The 20,411-nt window shown below is 48.9% G+C and overlaps 1 protein-coding gene across 3 annotated transcripts in view; it reads left to right on the top strand.

Moving 5' to 3' along the window:
* Window positions 1-20,411, top strand: part of PDE2A (phosphodiesterase 2A) — a 633,083-nt gene that overhangs the window by 466,860 nt on the left and 145,812 nt on the right. For all 3 annotated transcript variants that reach the window (XM_069759489.1, XM_069759488.1, XM_069759486.1), the window contains 4 exons: window positions 3,151-3,192; window positions 3,354-3,422; window positions 14,191-14,318; window positions 19,533-19,644. In XM_069759489.1, coding sequence (XP_069615590.1) covers window positions 3,151-3,192; window positions 3,354-3,422; window positions 14,191-14,318; window positions 19,533-19,644 — 351 coding nt within the window. The remainder of the gene's footprint in view (window positions 1-3,150; window positions 3,193-3,353; window positions 3,423-14,190; window positions 14,319-19,532; window positions 19,645-20,411) is intronic.

Below are 20,411 nucleotides of genomic sequence, written 5' to 3'. Positions count from 1 at the left end.
TAAAACGCCATGGAATAAATGGCGCTATAATAATAAATAATAATAATTTCCTTAGACTAGGTCATCAACATCAGATCGGTGGGAGTCCGCTGATACGGTGTTTGCACAGGCACCTGGATATATACAGTGTATGATCCTGAATCGCACAGCTCCGTACACCCTATAGTGGTCGATATCGGTACTGCAGCTCGGCTCCTATTGAAGTGCAGGTGATCTGGGCTGCAGTACCAAGATCAGCCACTACTCGGCGTACGGAGCTCAACATGCGATCAGTGGAGGTGTGGGATGTCCGATCCCCACCAGTCTTATATTGATGATTTATTTAGCAATATCTAAGTAGAAGCCCCTTTAATGCCTTCATGACACATGACGTACATTTACGTCATATGTCCTGTTGATATTGATGGGGAAAAAAAAAGTTATGACTCTTGGTAGAAGGGGAAGAAAAAATGGAAAAACTGCAAATCATGAAGGGGTTAACTGTCGTGGTACTGCTAATGAGCCTGTACATGGCCACATTCTCCTATAGGGGGCACGTGCTGCCAGCCTGCCATGGGTAAGGGGGTATGATGCTGTGACCCTGATGGTTTCCATTACCCCCTCCCCCGCATTCTCTGTTATTTTGGGAGACTCGTTGAAATCCTCCCTAATTTTATTCACTAGTTGCTTCTCCATCGAGGACTCAAGGGCTAATCAGACCCTCATTAAAGGCTCCTTGTGTTGCTGGCGCGATGCCACGCTTCATGAAGACGCGCGCGGCCGCAGATGGTGGGAGCTGGTTGTCTGGTGGAACGTGCCGGGCGGTGGCATTGTCTCACTATGGCACATAACTAACAATCGCTCCTCCTGCACCTGCTTGTTTTCATCCTCGCTGGGTGGGAGGGACGGAAACAAGCCTGTGCAGAGCAGAGAGGCAGCGCACTGTACGGCAGACGCACGTATCAGATCTGGAGCGTCGACGTTATTTATACGTGATACATAATATCCATTTATCGTCAGCTCTTTCGTTTCTGTTAAATGTCAGGCTTTGAAATTTTGCATTTGGAACCATAAGCCACATAATATTTCTTCTCTTTCTGACATTATTTGCGCGACTTGAAACGTTCGCCCTCCGGGACGTCGCCGAAAAATTCATTTTGATGTTCCGTGAAGTGTTTATAGCGGCGTTAGATGCCGGAGATCTGAGGAGGAAAGGTCAGCCGGCTGTGGTCTCTCCGCGCAGCGCGTCGTCGCGGCGGTTACATACTGATCATATTCACGGAGGAGCCGCGTCTTCAGGAAACTGACGCTTCATTCTGGGAGACGAGAAATGAGGAGGAGAAATCTGAGCATTTCTTACTTTTCTACCAAACTTAGACACGGGGCGGACATAGCATTGGTGTAACCTGCGCAACCGCACGGGGGCCCAAGAGGTGAGGGGGCCACTACCAGTCCCAAAGTAATTATGTCCACATGATGTCCTTGCACATGGGTCATCTTCTGTCCCGGTCCGTCCCGCAGGGATGGACAGATTTTACCGCTGACAATCAGTGCAGTTAGCGATATTTGGCCTCTAATAGGCGGCCCCCCCCCCCCCGTCTGCCACCTCAGTTGTGGAAAGAGCTTACCATCATGTCTTCACCATTGATCACATAGGGAGATGGTGCAGTTACATAGATGATTCCAAAAAGTGAGCAGGACGAAGGAGACACAAATGGAGGAGAAAGCCCAGGAGAGGCAGCAGGCTGTGCGCGGCGGGCAGCGGCATGTAGCATGTCGTGGGCAGTGGATACACCCAGATCCTGAAGGGAGGGGTAGAAATGAACATGGGGGGATATATTATTTGGGAAGGAGCTAATGAAAGAACAAGCCCAGGAGAGGCAGCAGACAGTGCACAGTGCAGAAGCATGTCACAGGCAGGAGGTAAAATCCAGAAAGAAGCAATGAAATGAGGGGAAAGGCCCAGGAGAGGCAGCAGACAGTGCACAGTGCAGCAGCATAACACAAGCAGGAGGTAAAATCTAGAAAGAAGCAATGAAATAAGGGGAAAGGCCCAGGAGAGGCAACAGACAGTGCACAGTGCAGCAGCATGTCACAAGAAGGAGGTAAAATCCAGAAAGAAGCAATGAAATAAGGGGAAAGGCCTAGGAGAGGCAACAGACAGTGCACAGTGCAGCAGCATGTCACAAGAAGGAGGTAAAATCCAGAAAGAAGCAATGAAATAAGGGGAAAGGCCCAGGAGAGGCAACAGACAGTGCACAGTGCAGAACCATGTCACAAGCAGGAGGTAAAATCCAGAAAAAAGCAATGAAATGAGGGGAAAGGCCCAGGAGAGGCAGCAGACAGTACACAGTGCAGAAGCATGTCACAGGCAGGAGGTAAAATCCAGAAAGAAGCAATGAAATGAGGGGAAAGGCCCAGGAGAGGCAGCAGACAGTACACAGTGCAGAAGCATGTCACAGGCAGGAGGTAAAATCCAGAAAGAAGCAATGAAATGAGGGGAAAGGCCCAGGAGAGGCAACAGACAGTGCACAGTGCAGAACCATGTCACAAGCAGGAGGTAAAATCCAGAAAGAAGCAATGAAATGAGGGGAAAGGCCCAGGAGAGGCAGCAGACAGTGCACAGTGCAGCAGAATAACACAAGCAGGAGGTAAAATCTAGAAAGAAGCAATGAAATAAGGGGAAAGGCCCAGGAGAGGCAACAGACAGTGCACAGTGCAGCAGCATGTCACAAGAAGGAGGTAAAATCCAGAAAGAAGCAATGAAATAAGGGGAAAGGCCTAGGAGAGGCAACAGACAGTGCACAGTGCAGCAGCATGTCACAAGAAGGAGGTAAAATCCAGAAAGAAGCAATGAAATAAGGGGAAAGGCCCAGGAGAGGCAGCAGACAGTGCACAGTGCAGCAGCATGTCACAGGCGGGAGGTTCAGCCAGACCAGCCTAGATGTGAGCAGCAACAATGTTTCCATCCACTGACAGCAAAATAGTGGGAAACTGAGAAACAAGACACATTAGAAAGTTGCAAAACTTCTCATTATTCCGATATTTAGACAATGTTACTGTTTGGTGAAGCGGAGCAGCAATGGTTGTGAAGAGACAGGTCACTTTATTAAGAGAAGTATCATTTCTTCCCTCTGGCTGGATGGATCATTCATCTTTTCATCTTTTCAGGTTGTTGGAGATAAAGTTCTAGAAGAGGAGATCAGTTTCCCGGTAAGAGATAACAGATTACATTACGGATGTAGCAGAGCCGAGTCTGTGTGATGTCTGCAGTGATGTCCTAGAAGCCGAGTAATAAGCCAGGCTCTGCTGCATCCACATTAATAGTAATAATAATAATAATAATTAGTCATGCATTCTTGGATTCTTTGCAGTTGACCTTCGGACATTTGGGACAGGTTGTGGATAAAAAGAAATCCATCACGCTCCAGGACATCAGTTCGGTAGGTGGACACTTCGGAACGTACATTGCCTCATATGTATCAATAGTCTTATTCTTACACAATTACAATTTTCCTCCAGTGAATAATTCAATAAGAATTTGGGATCATTTTGTTTTATTTTATTACTTAAAAATAATTTTTTGCAGTTATACAATCTACCTTCTATAGCCTGTGCGTTGCTGGCTGCAGAAGGAGTTAACTAAGGTTCCATCAGTGAGCTCTTTCTGACATGTAAGGGGAAAATTTGTAACCCTTGTCTGTTTTTTTCTGAGCTCCTCTCAGCTGATTTATGACCACAGACCACCTCAATGTTAAATGTGCAAGGAGACAAAAAGGATGTAGAAGAAAAACGGTGCTACATTTTTAATGAGACAGAATTCCAAAACTGATTTTTAACCCAAAATACATGCATTTAAGGGAAAAAAAAGATCCCAGCCTATGTACGCTGCAAAGACGAATGTCATTCTAGCAGTATGTACCCCAAAAAAGGTATTAATAAAATCATCCACTCTTCCCATAGAGAAAAAGCCTGTTGTGAATTCTGTTGTCGGGCTCCCTCCTGTGGTCATGAATGGTACTTCGGCTGGTTCTATCCATGGACTTCCTCTAGTGACTGTGGGTGTTTCTGAGTTTCCTTCCACAGGTGACGAGGTTAATTTGTTAGCTGGCTGCTCTATTTAACTCCACTTAGATCTTTGCTCCATGCCACCTGTCAATGTTCCAGTATTGGTCTTGTTCACTCCTGGATCGTTCTTGTGACCTGTCTTCCCAGCAGAAGTTACTGCTTGTTTTTCTTTGATTTGCTATTTTTCTGTCCAGCTTGCTATTTTGATTGTTGTCTTGCTTGCTGGAAGCTCTGGGACGCAGAGGGAGCGCCTCCGCACCGACTCACGGTCTTTTTGTGCCCTCTGCGTGGTCTTTTTGTAGGTTTTTGTGCTGACCGCAAAGCAACCTTTCCTATCCTCTGACTGTTCAGTAATTCGGGCCTCACTTTGCTAAATCTATTTCATCTCTGTGTTTGTATTTTCATCTTTACTCACAGTCATTATATGTGGGGGGCTGCCTTTTCCTTTGGGGAATTTCTCTGAGGCAAGTTAGGCTTTATTTTTCTATCTTCAGGGCTAGCTAGTTCCTTAGGCTGTGCCGAGTTGCATAGGGAGCGTTAGGAGCAATCCACGGCTATTTCTAGTGTGCGTGATAGGATTAGGGATTGCGGTCAGCAGAGTTCCCACATCCCAGAGCTCGTCCTATATTATCAGTAACTATCAGGTCATTCCGTGTGCTCTTAACCACCAGGTCCATTATTGTCCTGACCACCAGGTCATAACAGTACAGGTGGCCCAAAGTATTAATGCATCTCAGAGGGATAAGAGAAGTTCTGAGACCATTTTTTTTTCTTTGCAGTGTGTTTTGTCTCTATTTTCCCCTTTACCTCTGGGTGGTTCAGGACACTGGTGTAAACATGGACATTCAAGGTCTGCCCTCTTGGATGGATAATCTCACTGCAAGGATACAAAACATTCAAGATTTTGTGGTTCAGAATCCGATGTCAGAGCCTAGGATTCCAATTCCTGATTTGTTTTTTGGTGATAGATCTAAGTTCTTGAATTTCAAAAATATTTGTAAATTGTTTCTTGCCTTGAAACCTCGCTCCTCAGGTGACCCTGTTCAACAAGTAAAGATCATTATTTCTTTGTTACGTGGTGACCCTCAAGACTGGGCATTTTCCCATGCGCCAGGAGATCCGGCATTGCGTGATGTTGATGCTTTTTTTCTGGCGCTTGGATTGCTTTATGACGAACCTAATTCAGTGGATCAGGCAGAGAAAATCTTGCTGGCTCTGTGTCAGGGTCAGGATGAAGCGGAGATATATTGTCAGAAGTTTAGAAAGTGGTCTGTGCTCACTCAGTGGAATGAATGTGCCCTGGCAGCAATCTTCAGAAAGGGTCTCTCTGAAGCCCTTAAGGATGTCATGGTGGGATTTCCCACGCCTGCTGGTCTGAATGAGTCTATGTCTTTGGCCATTCAGATCGATCGACGCTTGCGTGAGCGTAAAGCTGTGCACCATTTGGCGGTACTATCTGAGCATGGGCCTGAGCCTATGCAATGTGATAGGACTTTGACCAGAGCTGAACGGCAAGAACACAGACGTCGGAATGGGCTATGTTTTTACTGTGGTGATTCCACTCATGCTATCTCCGATTGTCCTAAGCGCACTAAGCGGTTCGCTAGGTCTGCCACCATTGGTACGGTACAGTCTAAATTTCTATTGTCCGTTACTCTGATTTGCTCTTTGTCGTCCTATTCTGTTATGGCATTTGTGGATTCAGGCGCTGCCCTGAATTTGATGGACTTGGAGTATGCTAGGCGCTGTGGTTTTTTCTTGGAGCCCTTGCAGTATCCTATTCCATTGAGAGGAATTGATGCTACACCTTCGGCCAAGAATAAGCCTCAGTACTGGACCCAATTGACCATGTGCATGGCTCCTGCACATCAGGAGGATATCCGCTTTCTGGTGTTGCATTATCTGCATGATGTGGTCGTTTTGGGGTTGCCATGGCTACAGGTTCATAATCCAGTATTGGACTGGAAATCTATGTCTGTGTCCAGCTGGGGTTGTTCCATTGTTGTCAATTTCGCCTTCCACTCCTGAAGTCCCTGAGTTTTTGTCAGATTACCGGGATGTATTTGAAGACCCCAAATCCAGTGCCCTACCTCCTCATAGGGATTGCGATTGTGCAATTAATTTGATTCCTGGTAGTAAGTTTCCTAAGGGCCGACTGTTCAATTTATCTGTGCCAGAACACGCCGCTATGCGGAGTTATATAAAGGAATCCTTGGAGAAAGGCCATATTCGCCCGTCGTCATCACCGTTAGGAGCGGGGTTCTTTTTTGTGGCCAAGAAGGATGGTTCTTTGAGACCTTGTATTGATTACCGCCTTCTTAATAAAATTACAGTCAAATTTCAGTACCCTTTGCCGTTGCTGTCTGATTTGTTTGCTCGTATTAAGGGGGCTAGTTGGTTCACCAAGATAGATCTTCGAGGGGCGTATAATCTTGTGCGTATTAAACAAGGCGATGAATGGAAAACAGCATTTAATACGCCCGAGGGCCATTTTGAGTACCTGGTTATGCCATTCGGGCTTTCCAATGCTCCATCAGTATTTCAGTCCTTTATGCATGACATCTTCCGAGAATACCTGGATAAATTTCTGATTGTGTATTTGGATGATATTTTGGTCTTTTCGGATGATAGGGAATCTCATGTGAAGCAGGTCAGAATGGTGTTCCAGGTCCTTTGTGCGAATTCCTTGTTTGTGAAGGGGTCAAAGTGTCTCTTTGGAGTTCAGAAGGTTTCATTTTTGGGGTTCATTTTTTCCCCTTCTACTATCGAGATGGACCCTGTTAAAGTCCAGGCCATTTACGATTGGACTCAGCCGACATCTGTGAAGAGCCTGCAAAAGTTCCTGGGCTTTGCTAATTTTTATCGGCGCTTCATCGCTAATTTTTCTAGTGTTGCTAAACTGTTGACTGATTTGACCAAGAAGGGTGCTGATGTGGTCAATTGGTCTTCTGCAGCTGTAGAGGCTTTTCAGGAGTTGAAGCGTCGTTTTTCTTCTGCCCCTGTGTTGTGCCAACCAGATGTTTCGCTTCCGTTTCAGGTTGAGGTTGATGCTTCTGAGATTGGAGCAGGGGCTGTTTTGTCGCAAAGAAGTTCTGATGGCTCGGTGATGAAGCCATGTGCTTTCTTTTCTAGAAAGTTTTCGTCTGCTGAGCGCAATTATGATGTTGGTAATCGAGAGTTGTTGGCCATGAAGTGGGCATTCGAGGAGTGGCGTCATTGGCTGGAAGGAGCCAAGCATCGCGTGGTGGTCTTGACAGATCACAAGAATTTGACTTATCTTGAGTCTGCCAAACGGTTGAATCCGAGACAGGCTCGATGGTCGTTATTTTTCTCCCGTTTTGATTTTGTGGTTTCGTACCTTCCGGGCTCTAAGAATGTGAAGGCTGATGCCCTGTCAAGGAGTTTTGTGCCTGACTCTCCGGGTGTTCCTGAGCCGGCGGGTATTCTCAAAGAGGGGGTAATTTTGTCTGCCATCTCTCCTGATTTGCGGCGGGTGCTGCAAAAATTTCAGGCTGATAGACCTGACCGTTGCCCAGCAGAGAAACTGTTTGTCCCTGATAAATGGACGAGTAGAGTTATCTCTGAGGTTCATTGTTCAGTGTTGGCTGGGCATCCTGGAATCTTTGGTACCAGAGATTTGGTGGCTAGATCCTTTTGGTGGCCGTCTTTGTCACGGGATGTGCGTTCTTTTGTGCAGTCCTGTGGGACTTGTGCTCGGGCTAAGCCCTGCTGTTCTCGTGCCAGTGGGTTGCTTTTGCCCTTGCCGGTCCCGAAGAGGCCCTGGACGCATATTTCTATGGATTTTATTTCGGATCTCCCCGTCTCTCAAAAGATGTCGGTCATTTGGGTGGTTTGTCATCGCTTTTCTAAGATGGTCCATTTGGTACCTTTGTCTAAATTGCCTTCCTCCTCTGATTTGGTGCCATTGTTTTTCCAGCATGTGGTTCATTTACATGGTATCCCGGAGAACATTGTTTCTGACAGAGGTTCCCAGTTTGTTTCGAGGTTTTGGCGATCCTTTTGTGCTAGGATGGGCATTGATTTGTCTTTTTCCTCGGCTTTCCATCCTCAGACAAATGGCCAAACCGAACGAACTAATCAGACTTTGGAAACATATCTGAGATGCTTTGTTTCTGCTGCTCAGGATGATTGGGTGTCCTTTTTGCCGTTGGCTGAGTTCGCCCTTAATAATCGGGCCAGCTCGGCTACTTTGGTTTCGCCGTTTTTCTGCAATTCTGGTTTCCATCCTCGTTTCTCTTCAGGGCAGGTTGAGTCTTCGGACTGTCCTGGTGTAGATACTGTGGTGGATAGGTTGCAGCAGATTTGGACTCATGTGGTGGACAATTTGACATTGTCCCAGGAAGAAGGCTCAATGTTTCGCTAACCGCCGGCGCTGTGTGGGTCCCCGACTTCATGGTGGGGATTTGGTTTGGTTGTCGTCTCGTTATGTTCCTATGAAGGTTTCCTCTCCTAAGTTTAAGCCTCGTTTCATTGGTCCGTATAAGATTTCTGAGGTTATCAATCCTGTGTCATTTCGTTTGGCCCTTCCTGCTTCTTTTGCCATCCATAATGTGTTCCATAGGTCGTTATTGCGGAGATACGTGGCGCCTGTGGTTCCATCCGTTGATCCTCCTGCCCCGCCCCGGTGTTGGTTGAGGGGGAGTTGGAGTATGTGGTGGAGAAGATTTTGGATTCTCGTATTTCGAGACGGAAACTCCAGTACTTGGTCAAGTGGAAGGGTTATGGTCAGGAAGATAATTCCTGGGTTTTTGCCTCTGATGTTCATGCTGCAGATCTGGTTCGTGCCTTTCATTTGGCTCATCCTGGTCGGCCTGGGGGCTCTGGTGAGGGTTCGGTGACCCCTCCTCAAGGGGGGGGGGGTACTGTTGTGAATTCTGTTGTCGGGCTCCCTCCTGTGGTCATGAATGGTACTTCGGCTGGTTCTGTCCATGTGCTTCCTCTGGTGACTGTGGGTGTTTCTGAGTTTCCTTCCACAGGTGACGAGGTTAATTCGTTAGCTGGCTGCTCTATTTAACTCCACTTAGATCTTTGCTCCATGCCACCTGTCAATGTTCCAGTATTGGTCTTGTTCACTCCTGGATCGTTCTTGTGACCTTTCTTCCCAGCAGAAGCTAAGTTACTGCTTGTTTTTCTTTGATTTGCTATTTTTCTGTCCAGCTTGCTATTTTGATTGTTGTCTTGCTTGCTGGAAGCTCTGGGACGCAGAGGGAGCGCCTCCGCACCGTGAGTCGGTGCGGAGGGTCTTTTTGCGCCCTCTGCGTGGTCTTTTTGTAGGTTTTTGTGCTGCCCGCAAAGCAACCTTTCCTATCCTCAGTCTGTTCAGTAAGTCGGGCCTCACGTTGCTAAATCTATTTCATCTCTGTGTTTGTATTTTCATCTTTACTCAGTCATTATATGTGGGGGGCTGCCTTTTCCTTTGGGGAATTTCTCTGAGGCAAGGTAGGCTTTATTTTTCTATCTTCAGGGCTAACTAGTTTCTTAGGCTGTGCCGAGTTGCATAGGGAGCGTTAGGAGCAATCCACGGCTATTTCTAGTGTGTGTGATAGGATTAGGGATTGCGGTCAGCAGAGTTCCCACGTCCCAGAGCTCGTCCTTTATTATCAGTAACTATCAGGTAATTCCGTGTGCTCTTAACCACCAGGTCCATTATTGTCCTGACCACCAGGTCATAACACAAGCCCTCGTCCAGCTCCATCAATAGAAAAATGTAAAAAAAAAAACTCTGGGACTCAGAAAATGGCGCAGAGAAATAAATTATTATTTTCAAATTTCTATTAAAATTAAAAAATAAATAACTATGAGTTTGGCGCCAGGAGAATCGCGTTATCCGTCAGTTTTATGAACGATGTGAAAATTAAAAAAAAAAATAATGGAAGAAATGGAGTTTAACCCTTTTTGGATTTTTTCCCCATTTTTCAGTACATTTTACTGTAAAATTAAAGGTGTCATTCAGCGATATGATGGCGATAGCGACGGAAAAATAAAAAAGTAAAATATTAAAAGTGTCACCAGGATATTGCCCGTCTGCACCCGTCACATTTGCCGGCTCACCGCTCACATCACTGGAAATGTCAAATATCCGGCAATCTGTATATTAAAATGGTGCAACGCTAAATTCTACTCCCAAATCACAGATCGTACCGCTCTTATTGCACGAAATCAAGTCAGTTCACATTCCAACAAAGTTACGAGCCGCAACGTTCTATACAGCGTGCCGCCGGCAGCCGAGCCGCTCACATATCCCCCCCCTTCGCCCTCCGGCTTGTAGAACGTCTCCTGCGCCGTATGTGAATATTTCCGATAAAAATGTCAGTAAATTGGCGCTTTGAAATGAGCGAAGTTGGAAAAGTCGGCAGATACCGAAGGTTTAATAGCTCTGACCATGAATGATGTGACCCCCGGCAAAGCTGTGAGCAGGGAGATAAGGAGCAGCGGGGGGGAGGGGAGGCTGCACAGAGCCGAAGCCAAAAGGAACAGAAAGAAGATTCTATATAAAGAAGATATCAATAAGGGATTATAATAAGCAGTTATGGAGGAAAGCATCTGCTCCATCCCAATAACACCTGCACTTATCTGATAAAAACAGCAAACAGAGAAGATTCAGTGTATCCACCAAGAAAGAAGTCGGAAAATAAGAAGAAATGTGCTGGAATTATTACTACTTATCATCACGACTTACTACACGGAGATATTGCTATAACTGAGCCTAAGAATGGAGAAAAGTGACTATACCTGCCTATGCTGCCGTATCACCGCGCCCTACAGCATGGACAAGAATATACAGTGCCTTGTAAAAGTATTCATACCCCGCGAAATTTTCCACATTTTTTTTTCAGGCAACATAAACAAGCTTAAATGTATTTTATTTACAATGTAGCAAGTATGTGTGACATGTAAAGGAAATGATACAGGGTTTTCTTAATATTGTAAAACTATAAATCTGATAATTGTAAGGTGCATTTGTATTCGCCCCCTGTGGTCCGATGCCCCTAAATAAAATCTTGAGAGACCAATCGCCCCAGAAGTCACATAATTAGTACATTGTTTCCACCTGGGTGTGATTTCTTCTCAGTAAAACTACAGCTGTTCTGTGAAGGCCTCAGAGGTTTGTGTGAAAACCAAGGAGCTCACCAGACAGGTCAGGGATAAAGTTGTGGAAAACAGTAAAGCAGGGTTAGGTTGTAATAAATAGCTTGAGCTCTGAACATCTCACGGAGCATTGTTCAATCGATCATCGATAAATGGACGGAGTATGGCAGAACTACAAACCTACCAAGACATGGCTGTCCACCTAACCTGACATCCCAAGCAAGGAGAGCGCTAATGAGAAAAGCTGCCAAGAAGCTCATGGTCACTGGAGGAGCTGCCGAGATCCACTGCTCAGGTGGGACAATTATTAATCGTACACTCCACAAATCTGGGAGAGCGACGATAAAGACATTTTTGGAAGCCGTAAAAAGTCCAGTTTGTAGTTTGCAAAAAGCCATGTGGGGGACACATCGAGCCTGGGGAAGAAGGGGCTCTGGTCAGATGAGACCAAAGGAGACATGTTGGGCTTAATGCAAAACACTCTATGTGCTGCGCTGGATTCTGCAGTCGGAGACTTTCCATTAGGTGAGGAGGTTTTGGCCTCTTTAGACTGATTTACAAATGACCTCATTAATTATCAGGATTGTGCAGGAATCGCTCCCGGCTGTGAGACGTTCAGGACGCGGTAATTAGCTGACGATTTTATATTGTCAAGATTTTTATAGAACTGTCACCGCGGAAGCTTCAATTATCTCTACGTCCAAGCTGCTCATATCAGCGTCATTATCCTGTACCCCGAGTGTCAGCGTCATTATCCTGTACCCCGAGTGTCAGTGTCATTATCCTGTACCCCGAGTGTCAGTGTCATTATCCTGTACCCCGAGTGTCAGCGTCATTATCCTGTACCCCGAATGTCAGTGTCATTATCCTGTACCCCGAGTGTCATTATCCTGTACCCCAAGTGTCATTATCCTGTACCCCGAGTGTCAGTGTCATTATCCTGTACCCCGAGTGTCAGCGTCATTATCCTGTACCCCGAGTGTCAGTGTCATTATCCTGTACCCCGAGTGTCAGCGTCATTATCCTGTACCCCGAGTGTCAGCGTCATTATCCTGTACCCCGAGTGTCAGCGTCATTATCCTGTACCCCGAGTGTCAGCGTCATTATCCTGTACCCCGAGTGTCAGTGTCATTATCCTGTACCCCGAGTGTCAGCGTCATTATCCTGTACCCCGAGTGTCAGCGTCATTATCCTGTACCCCGAGTGTCAGCGTCATTATCCTGTACCCCCAATGTCAGCGTCATTATCCTGTACCCCGAGTGTCAGTGTCATTATCCTGTACCCCCAGTGTCAGTGTCATTATCCTGTACCCCGAGTGTCAGTGTCATTATCCTGTACCCCCAGTGTCAGCGTCATTATCCTGTACCCCGAGTGTCAGTGTCATTATCCTGTACCCCCAGTGTCAGCGTCATTATCCTGTACCCCCAGTGTCAGCGTCATTATCCTGTACTCCGAGTGTCAGCGTCATTATCCTGTACCCCGAGTGTCAGCGTCATTATCCTGTACCCCCAGTGTCAGCGTCATTATCCTGTACCCCCAGTGTCAGCATCATTATCCTGTACCCCCAGTGTCAGCGTCATTATCCTGTACCCCCAGTGTCAGTGTCATTATCCTGTACCCCGAGTGTCAGTGTCATTATCCTGTACCCCCAGTGTCAGCGTCATTATCCTGTACCCCGAGTGTCAGTGTCATTATCCTGTACTCCGAGTGTCAGCGTCATTATCCTGTACCCCGAGTGTCAGCGTCATTATCCTGTACCCCCAGTGTCAGCGTCATTATCCTGTACCCCCAGTGTCAGCATCATTATCCTGTACCCCCAGTGTCAGCGTCATTATCCTGTACCCCCAGTGTCAGCGTCATTATCCTGTACCCCGAGTGTCAGTGTCATTATCCTGTACCCCGAGTGTCAGCGTCATTATCCTGTACCTCGAGTGTCAGTGTCATTATCCTGTACCCCCAGTGTCAGCGTCATTATCCTGTACCCCGAGTGTCAGCGTCATTATCCTGTACCCCGAGTGTCAGTGTCATTATCCTGTACCCCGAGTGTCAGCGTCATTATCCTGTACCCCGAGTGTCAGCGTCATTATCCTGTACCCCCAGTGTCAGCGTCATTATCCTGTACCCCCAGTGTCAGCGTCATTATCCTGTACCCCCAGTGTCAGCGTCATTATCCTGTACCCCGAGTGTCAGTGTCATTATCCTGTACCCCGAGTGTCAGTGTCATTATCCTGTACCTCGAGTGTCAGTGTCATTATCCTGTACACCGAGTGTCAGTGTCATTATCCTGTACCCCGAGTGTCAGTGTCATTATCCTGCATCCCCAGTGTCATTATCCTGTACCCCCAGTGTCAGCGTCATTATCCTGTACCCCGAGTGTCAGTGTCATTATCCTGTACCCCGAGTGTCAGTGTCATTATCCTGTACCCCGAGTGTCAGCGTCATTATCCTGTACCCCGAGTGTCAGCGTCATTATCCTGTACCCCCAGTGTCAGCGTCATTATCCTGTACCCCCAGTGTCAGCGTCATTATCCTGTACCCCCAGTGTCAGCGTCATTATCCTGTACCCCGAGTGTCAGTGTCATTATCCTGTACCCCGAGTGTCAGTGTCATTATCCTGTACCCCGAGTGTCAGCGTCATTATCCTGTACCCCGAGTGTCAGTGTCATTATCCTGCACCCCCAGTGTCAGCGTCATTATCCTGTACCCCGAGTGTCAGTGTCATTATCCTGTACCCCGAGTGTCAGTGTCATTATCCTGTACCCCGAGTGTCAGCGTCATTATCCTGTACCCCGAGTGTCAGTGTCGTTATACTGTACCCCGAGTGTCAGCGTATTTATCCTGTACCCCCAGTGTCAGCGTCATTATCCTGTACCCCCAGTGTCAGTGTCATTATCCTGTACCCCCAGCGTCAGTGTCATTACCGTGCCGGTTCTTGCGCTGCAGTGTACCAGTGTCTAATCTTCGTGATATAACCTGTGATCTCCACATTTACCTTTTGGACGTGTGACCGATTCTTTGTCACTTCTCTTCCAGGAGGAGCACAAGCAGCTGAATAACATGTTGGGCTTTGAGGTTCGTTCGATGCTTTGTGTCCCAGTGATAAGTCGGGCAACGTCACAGGTGGTCGCCCTCGCCTGTGCATTCAACAAACAGGGGGGAAGGTAAGTAAGGAGACCCCTGTCCTGTGTGTCCTGTTAATCGTTATGATAGGGCGTGAGCGTGACAGTTTATCTCAGCCACACTGCTCCGTACTATTTAATTTCCCCTATGCTGCTGCTTTTTAGGAAGTATTTTCTCTCACAAGTGCTGGATTCACAACTACACTGCTCAGTACTGCTATATAATGTCCCCATGCTGCTGCTGCTTTCTCCTGAGTATTTATCTCATCTAAGTGATTGGTTCACAGTTATATTGCTGTATTATTTTTCCCATGCTCCTGCTTTGTAGTAAGTGTTTTTATTTCATCACAGTGCTGGATTTACAGCTATACTGTTGAATTGTGCTGTAGAAATTCATCCTTGCTGCTGCTTTCTAGTAAGCGTTTTATCAAACCATAGAGCTGGTTTCATAGCTACACTGTCAATACTGCTACATAATATCCTCCATTCTTATGTAGCTTCCTAGAAGTGTCTTATCTCACCCTAGTGCTGGGTTCACATCTACACTGCACTGATACTGCTGTATATCATCCTCGATACTGATACTCATGCAGCTTTCCTATAATAGTCTTATCTCGCTCTAGTGCTGGATTCACAGCTACACTGTTCAATACTACTGTATAACATGCGCAATGCTCATGCAGCTTTCCGATATATGTTTCCTATCTCACCCAAGTTCTGGATTCACAGCTACACTTGTTGATGCTGCTATACAATATACTCCATGATTATGCAGCTTCCTATAAGTGTCTTATCTCACTCTAGTGCTGGATTCACAGCTATACTGCTCAGTTCTGCTGTATAACACCCTCCATGCTGCTTCTGAGCAGCTAGCTGGAGACAGAAAAGCAGGAACTCCTGTCTGCATGCACTGTGTATGGGAAACATCATAGCAGCTGGGTTCCACCCACTAGCTCAGAGACAACTGGAAATCAGAGATAACATCTGCATAAAACTGAGGAATAAAGTAAGATAGAGGTCACATAACAGCCAGAAATAGTGTTATTCCTCTTGTACACGCAGGACAGCTTATTTTGGAAAGTTACCTGACACGTGGTGGTGGAGGGGTGGGTGGCATATTGGGATGCATCTCCTACGTAGACCTAGATCATCTCCTTGGTCTGTGACTTGTGGTGTCCTCCTGAGTCTCAGTAGACGAGATCTTGTCTCTGCTCTGTCTCCGGCGCTGATTGGGAATTTGCATGCGCCTAATCCCGAAGGATCAGCGAAGTTGTGAGAAGTGATTCTAGGATTTGGGGGGTGAGCTCCTCTCTGGGCTGCGGAGATGTCTCGAGTCTTCATCAAACGCAGACGTCTAGTCGCTGACTGAAATAATTAGGGGAACAGCGGAGACTCCGACCTTGTGTCTCGGGCTGACTTTCCGCAGACACGGATCTGGTTTATGGTGATGGGTTGGTTTACCCCGGATTATGCTCCAACCTCATGTCCTCACTCATGATGGATCCGAGTTGTCACAGAGCTGACGCTTCGCTCCTTCCGAAGGAGCAAAATCCAAACTTTTCACGGCAGCCGCCATCTTCTGTGATTTACAGCCCCACTGATTCCTTCTATATGTTTGGGTGACAACAAGCACGGCCCGCTGCCATAGGGCTCGTCACCCCACATATGTCTGGGTGACAGGCGGGTGACAACAAGCACGGCCCGCTGCCATAGGGCTCGTCACCCCACATATGTCTGGGTGACAGGTGGGTGACAACAAGCACGGCCCGCTGCCATAGGGCTCGTCACCCCACATATGTCTGGATGACAGGCGGGTGACAACAAGCACGGCCTGCTGCCATAGGGCTCGTCACCCCACATATGTCTGGGTGACAGGCGGGTGACAACAAGCACGGCCTGCTGCCATAGGGCTCGTCACCCCACATATGTCTGGGTGACAGGCGGGTGACAACAAGCACGGCCTGCTGCCATAGGGCTCGTCACCCCACATATGTCTGGGTGACAGGCGGGTGACAACAAGCACGGCCCGCTGCCATAGGGCTCGTCACCCCACATATGTCTGGGTGACAGGTGGGTGACAACAAGCACGGCCCGCTGCCATAGGGCTCGTCACCCCACATATGTCTGGATGACAGGCGGGTGACAACAAGCACGGCCTGCTGCCATAGGGCTCGTCACCTCACATATGTCTGGGTGACAGGCGGGTGACAACAAGCACGGCCTGCTGCCATAGGGCTCGTCACCCCACATATGTCTGGGTGACAGGCGGGTGACAACAAGCACGGCCTGCTGCCATAGGGCTCGTCACCCCACATATGTCTGGATGACAGGCGGGTGACAACAAGCACGGCCTGCTGCCATAGGGCTCGTCACCCCACATATGTCTGGATGACAGGCGGGTGACAACAAGCATGGCCCGCTGCCATAGGGCTCGTCACCCCACATATATCTGGGTGACAGATGGGTGACAACCAGCACGGCCCGCTGCCATAGGGCTCGTCACCCCACATATATCTGGGTGACAGGCGGGTGACAACAAGCATGGCCCGCTGCCATAGGGCTCGTCACCCCACATATGTCTGGGTGACAGGCGGGTGACAACAAGCACGGCCCGCTGCCATAGGGCTTGTCACCCCATATATGTCTGGGTGACAGGTGGGTGACAACAAGCACGGCCCGCTGCCATAGGGCTCGTCACCCCATATATGTCTGGGTGACAGGTGGGTGACAACAAGCACGGCCCGCTGCCATAGGGCTCGTCACCCCATATATGTCTGGGTGACAGGTGGGTGACAACAAGCACGGCCTGCTGCCATAGGGCTCGTCACCCCATATATGTCTGGGTGACAGATGGGTGACAACAAGCACGGCCTGCTGCCATAGGGCTCGTCACCTCACATATGTCTGGTTGACAGGTGGGTGACAACAAGCACGGCCTGCTGCCATAGGGCTCGTCACCCCATATATGTCTGGGTGACAGATGGGTGACAACAAGCACGGCCTGCTGCCATAGGGCTCGTCACCTCACATATGTCTGGTTGACAGATGGGTGACAACAAGCACGGCCTGCTGCCATAGGGCTCGTCACCCCACATATGTCTGGGTGACAGGTGGGTGACAACAAGCACGGCCTGCTGCCATAGGGCTCGTCACCCCACATATGTCTGGGTGACAGATGGGTGACAACAAGCACGGCCTGCTGCCATAGGGCTCGTCACCTCACATATGTCTGGTTGACAGATGGGTGACAACAAGCACGGCCCGCTGCCATAGGGCTCGTCACCTCACATATTTCTGGGTGACAGATGGGTGACAACAAGCACGGCCTGCTGCCATAGGGCTCGTCACCCCACATATGTCTGGGTGACAGATGGGTGACAACAAGCACGGCCTGCTGCCATAGGGCTCGTCACCTCACATATTTCTGGGTGACAGGTGGGTGACAACAAGCACGGCCCGCTGCCATAGGGCTCGTCACCCCATATATGTATGGGTGACAGGCGGGTGACAACCAGCACGGCCCGCTGCCATAGGGCTCGTCACCCCACATATGTCTGGGTGACAGATGGGTGACAACAAGCACGGCCTGCTGCCATAGGGCTCGTCACCTCACATATGTCTGGGTGACAGGTGGGTGACAACAAGCACGGCCCGCTGCCATAGGGCTCGTCACCCCACATATGTCTGGGTGACAGATGGGTGACAACCAGCACGGCCCGCTGCCATAGGGCTCGTCACCCCATATATGTCTGGGTGACAGGCGGGTGACAATCAACACGGCCCGCTGCCATAGGGCTCGTCACCCCACATATGTCTGGGTGACAGGCGGGTGACAATCAACACGGCCCGCTGCCATAGGGCTTGTCACCTCACATATGTCTGGGTGACAGGCGGGTGACAATCAACACGGCCCGCTGCCATAGGGCTCGTCACCCCACATATGTCTGGGTGACAGGCAGGTGACAACCAGCACGGCCTGCTGCCATAGGGCTCGTCACCTCACATATGTCTGGGTGACAGGCGGGTGACAGCCATCGCGGCTCGCTGCCTTAGGGCTTGTCACCTCACATATGTCTGGGTGACAGGTGGGTGACAACCAGCACGGCCCGCTGCCATAGGGCTCGTCACCTCACATATGTCTGGGTGACAGGTGGGTGACAGCCATCGCGGCCCGCTGCCTTAGGGCTTGTCACCTCACATATGTATGGGGTGACAGGTGGGTGACAACCAGCACGGCCCGCTGCCATAGGCCCTGTCACCTCACATATGTCTGGGAGACAGTTGGGTGACAACCAGGGCGACCCACTGCCATAGGGCCTGTCACCTCACATACGTCTGGGTGAGAGGCAGGTGACAGCCATCACGGCCCGCTGCCATAGGGCTCGTCACCTCACATATGTATGGGTGACAGGCAGGTGACAACAAGCATGGCCCGCTGCCATAGGGCTCGTCACCCCATATATGTCTGGGTGACAGGCAGGTGACAGCCATCGCGGCCCGCTGCCATAGGAAATAAAGCAGCATCGTGTCCAAATGTTATAATGTGAATTGCTGCCACACAGGAAGCACTGGGCTGTCATTGCTGTGGTATTTCCCGGCTATCTGCATATTTGCGCAGCGTTGACCTTTTATATACGTGAATCTCCGCCGTCACTGCCTCCTCTCCATCTGCCGGGCCGCTCCAGCAGGTCGCCCGGTCCTCCGGATGGACGGTCCGGCTGTGGCAGAAGCTGCAGATGTTCATCTGCTTCTGCCCTGTTGGTGCCGCAGATGTTTCGCCTCGGGGAGTGCTCAGCAGTGGCTGTCCTGTGCCCTCTCACCGCCGGCTTTTTACTTTCACCTTTCATTCTTGGACTCTTCGGATTTTCCCAGCTTGTCGCTGATCTTTGTTCTCTGCTCACATCCAAAGCTGCATTCTCCCGTCTCTTGTCTGCCACTGGAAACTAGTTCTGTCCTGGCAGCAGGAGCCTTATCCTTAGCCGAGCTCTCATTTCTTAAAGGGGCTGTCCAGAATTTGAAAAACATGACTGCTATCTTACTTTCTTTCAAAAACAGCGCCACGCCAGTCCACAGGTTGAGTCTGGTACTGCAGAAAATCTCTATTCAGTGCAATGGAACTTAACTGCAATACCAGACACAACCTGTACACGGGGGTGGCGCTCTGATCATTGCTACCTAGGACTTCTGTTACTATGTACCATGTCCCTTCCTGGGTCCCTTCCTGGGTTATACTGACCACCGCTTGTCTGTTTCCAGCTACACGGAGGTGGATGAGCACAAGATCCAGCACTGCTTCTGCTACACGTCCACGGTCCTCACCAGCACGCTGGCCTTCCAGAAGGAGCAGAAGCTCAAGTGCGAATGTCAAGTGAGTCCTAATCCTACAACACTCATTGTGCAATGCTCTGCAGAGGTCAGTGGTGTAATAGTCTGCATGATGTATCACTATGTATCTGCCAGGAGCGATGCTCTGCAGACTCCGGAGATGTCAGTGGTATAATAGTCTGCAGGATGTATCATTGTGTATCTGCCAGGAGCGATGCTCTGCAGACTGCGGAGAGGTCAGTGGTATAATAGTCTGCAGGATGTATCACTATGTATCTGCCAGGAGTGATGCTCTGCAGACTCTGGACAGGTCAGCGGTGTAATAGTCTGCATGATGTATCACTATGTATCTGCCAGGAGCGATGCTCTGCAGACTCCGGAGATGTCAGTGGTATAATAGTCTGCAGGATGTATCATTGTGTATCTGCCAGGAGCGATGCTCTGCAGACTGCGGAGAGGTCAGTGGTATAATAGTCTGCAGGATGTATCACTATGTATCTGCCAGGAGTGATGCTCTGCAGACTCTGGACAGGTCAGCGGTGTAATAGTCTGCAGGATGTATCACTATGTATCTGTCAGGAGCGATGCTCTGCAGACTGTGGAGAGGTCAGTGGTATAATAGTCTGCATGATGTATCACTATGTATCTGTCAGGAGCGATGCTCTGCAGACTCTGGACAGGTCAGCGGTGTAATAGTCTGCATGAAGTATCACTATGTATCTGTCAGGAGTGATGCTCTGCAGACTCTGGACAGGTCAGCGGTGTAATAGTCTGCATGATGTATCACTATGTATCTGTCAGGAGTGATGC

The sequence above is a fragment of the Ranitomeya imitator genome, chromosome 3, assembly GCF_032444005.1.
Source record: "Ranitomeya imitator isolate aRanImi1 chromosome 3, aRanImi1.pri, whole genome shotgun sequence".
In the NCBI taxonomy this organism is placed as follows: Eukaryota; Metazoa; Chordata; class Amphibia; order Anura; family Dendrobatidae; genus Ranitomeya; species Ranitomeya imitator.
Note: the sequence above shows the minus strand (reverse complement) of the source record. Positions and strands in the feature narration are given on the sequence as shown.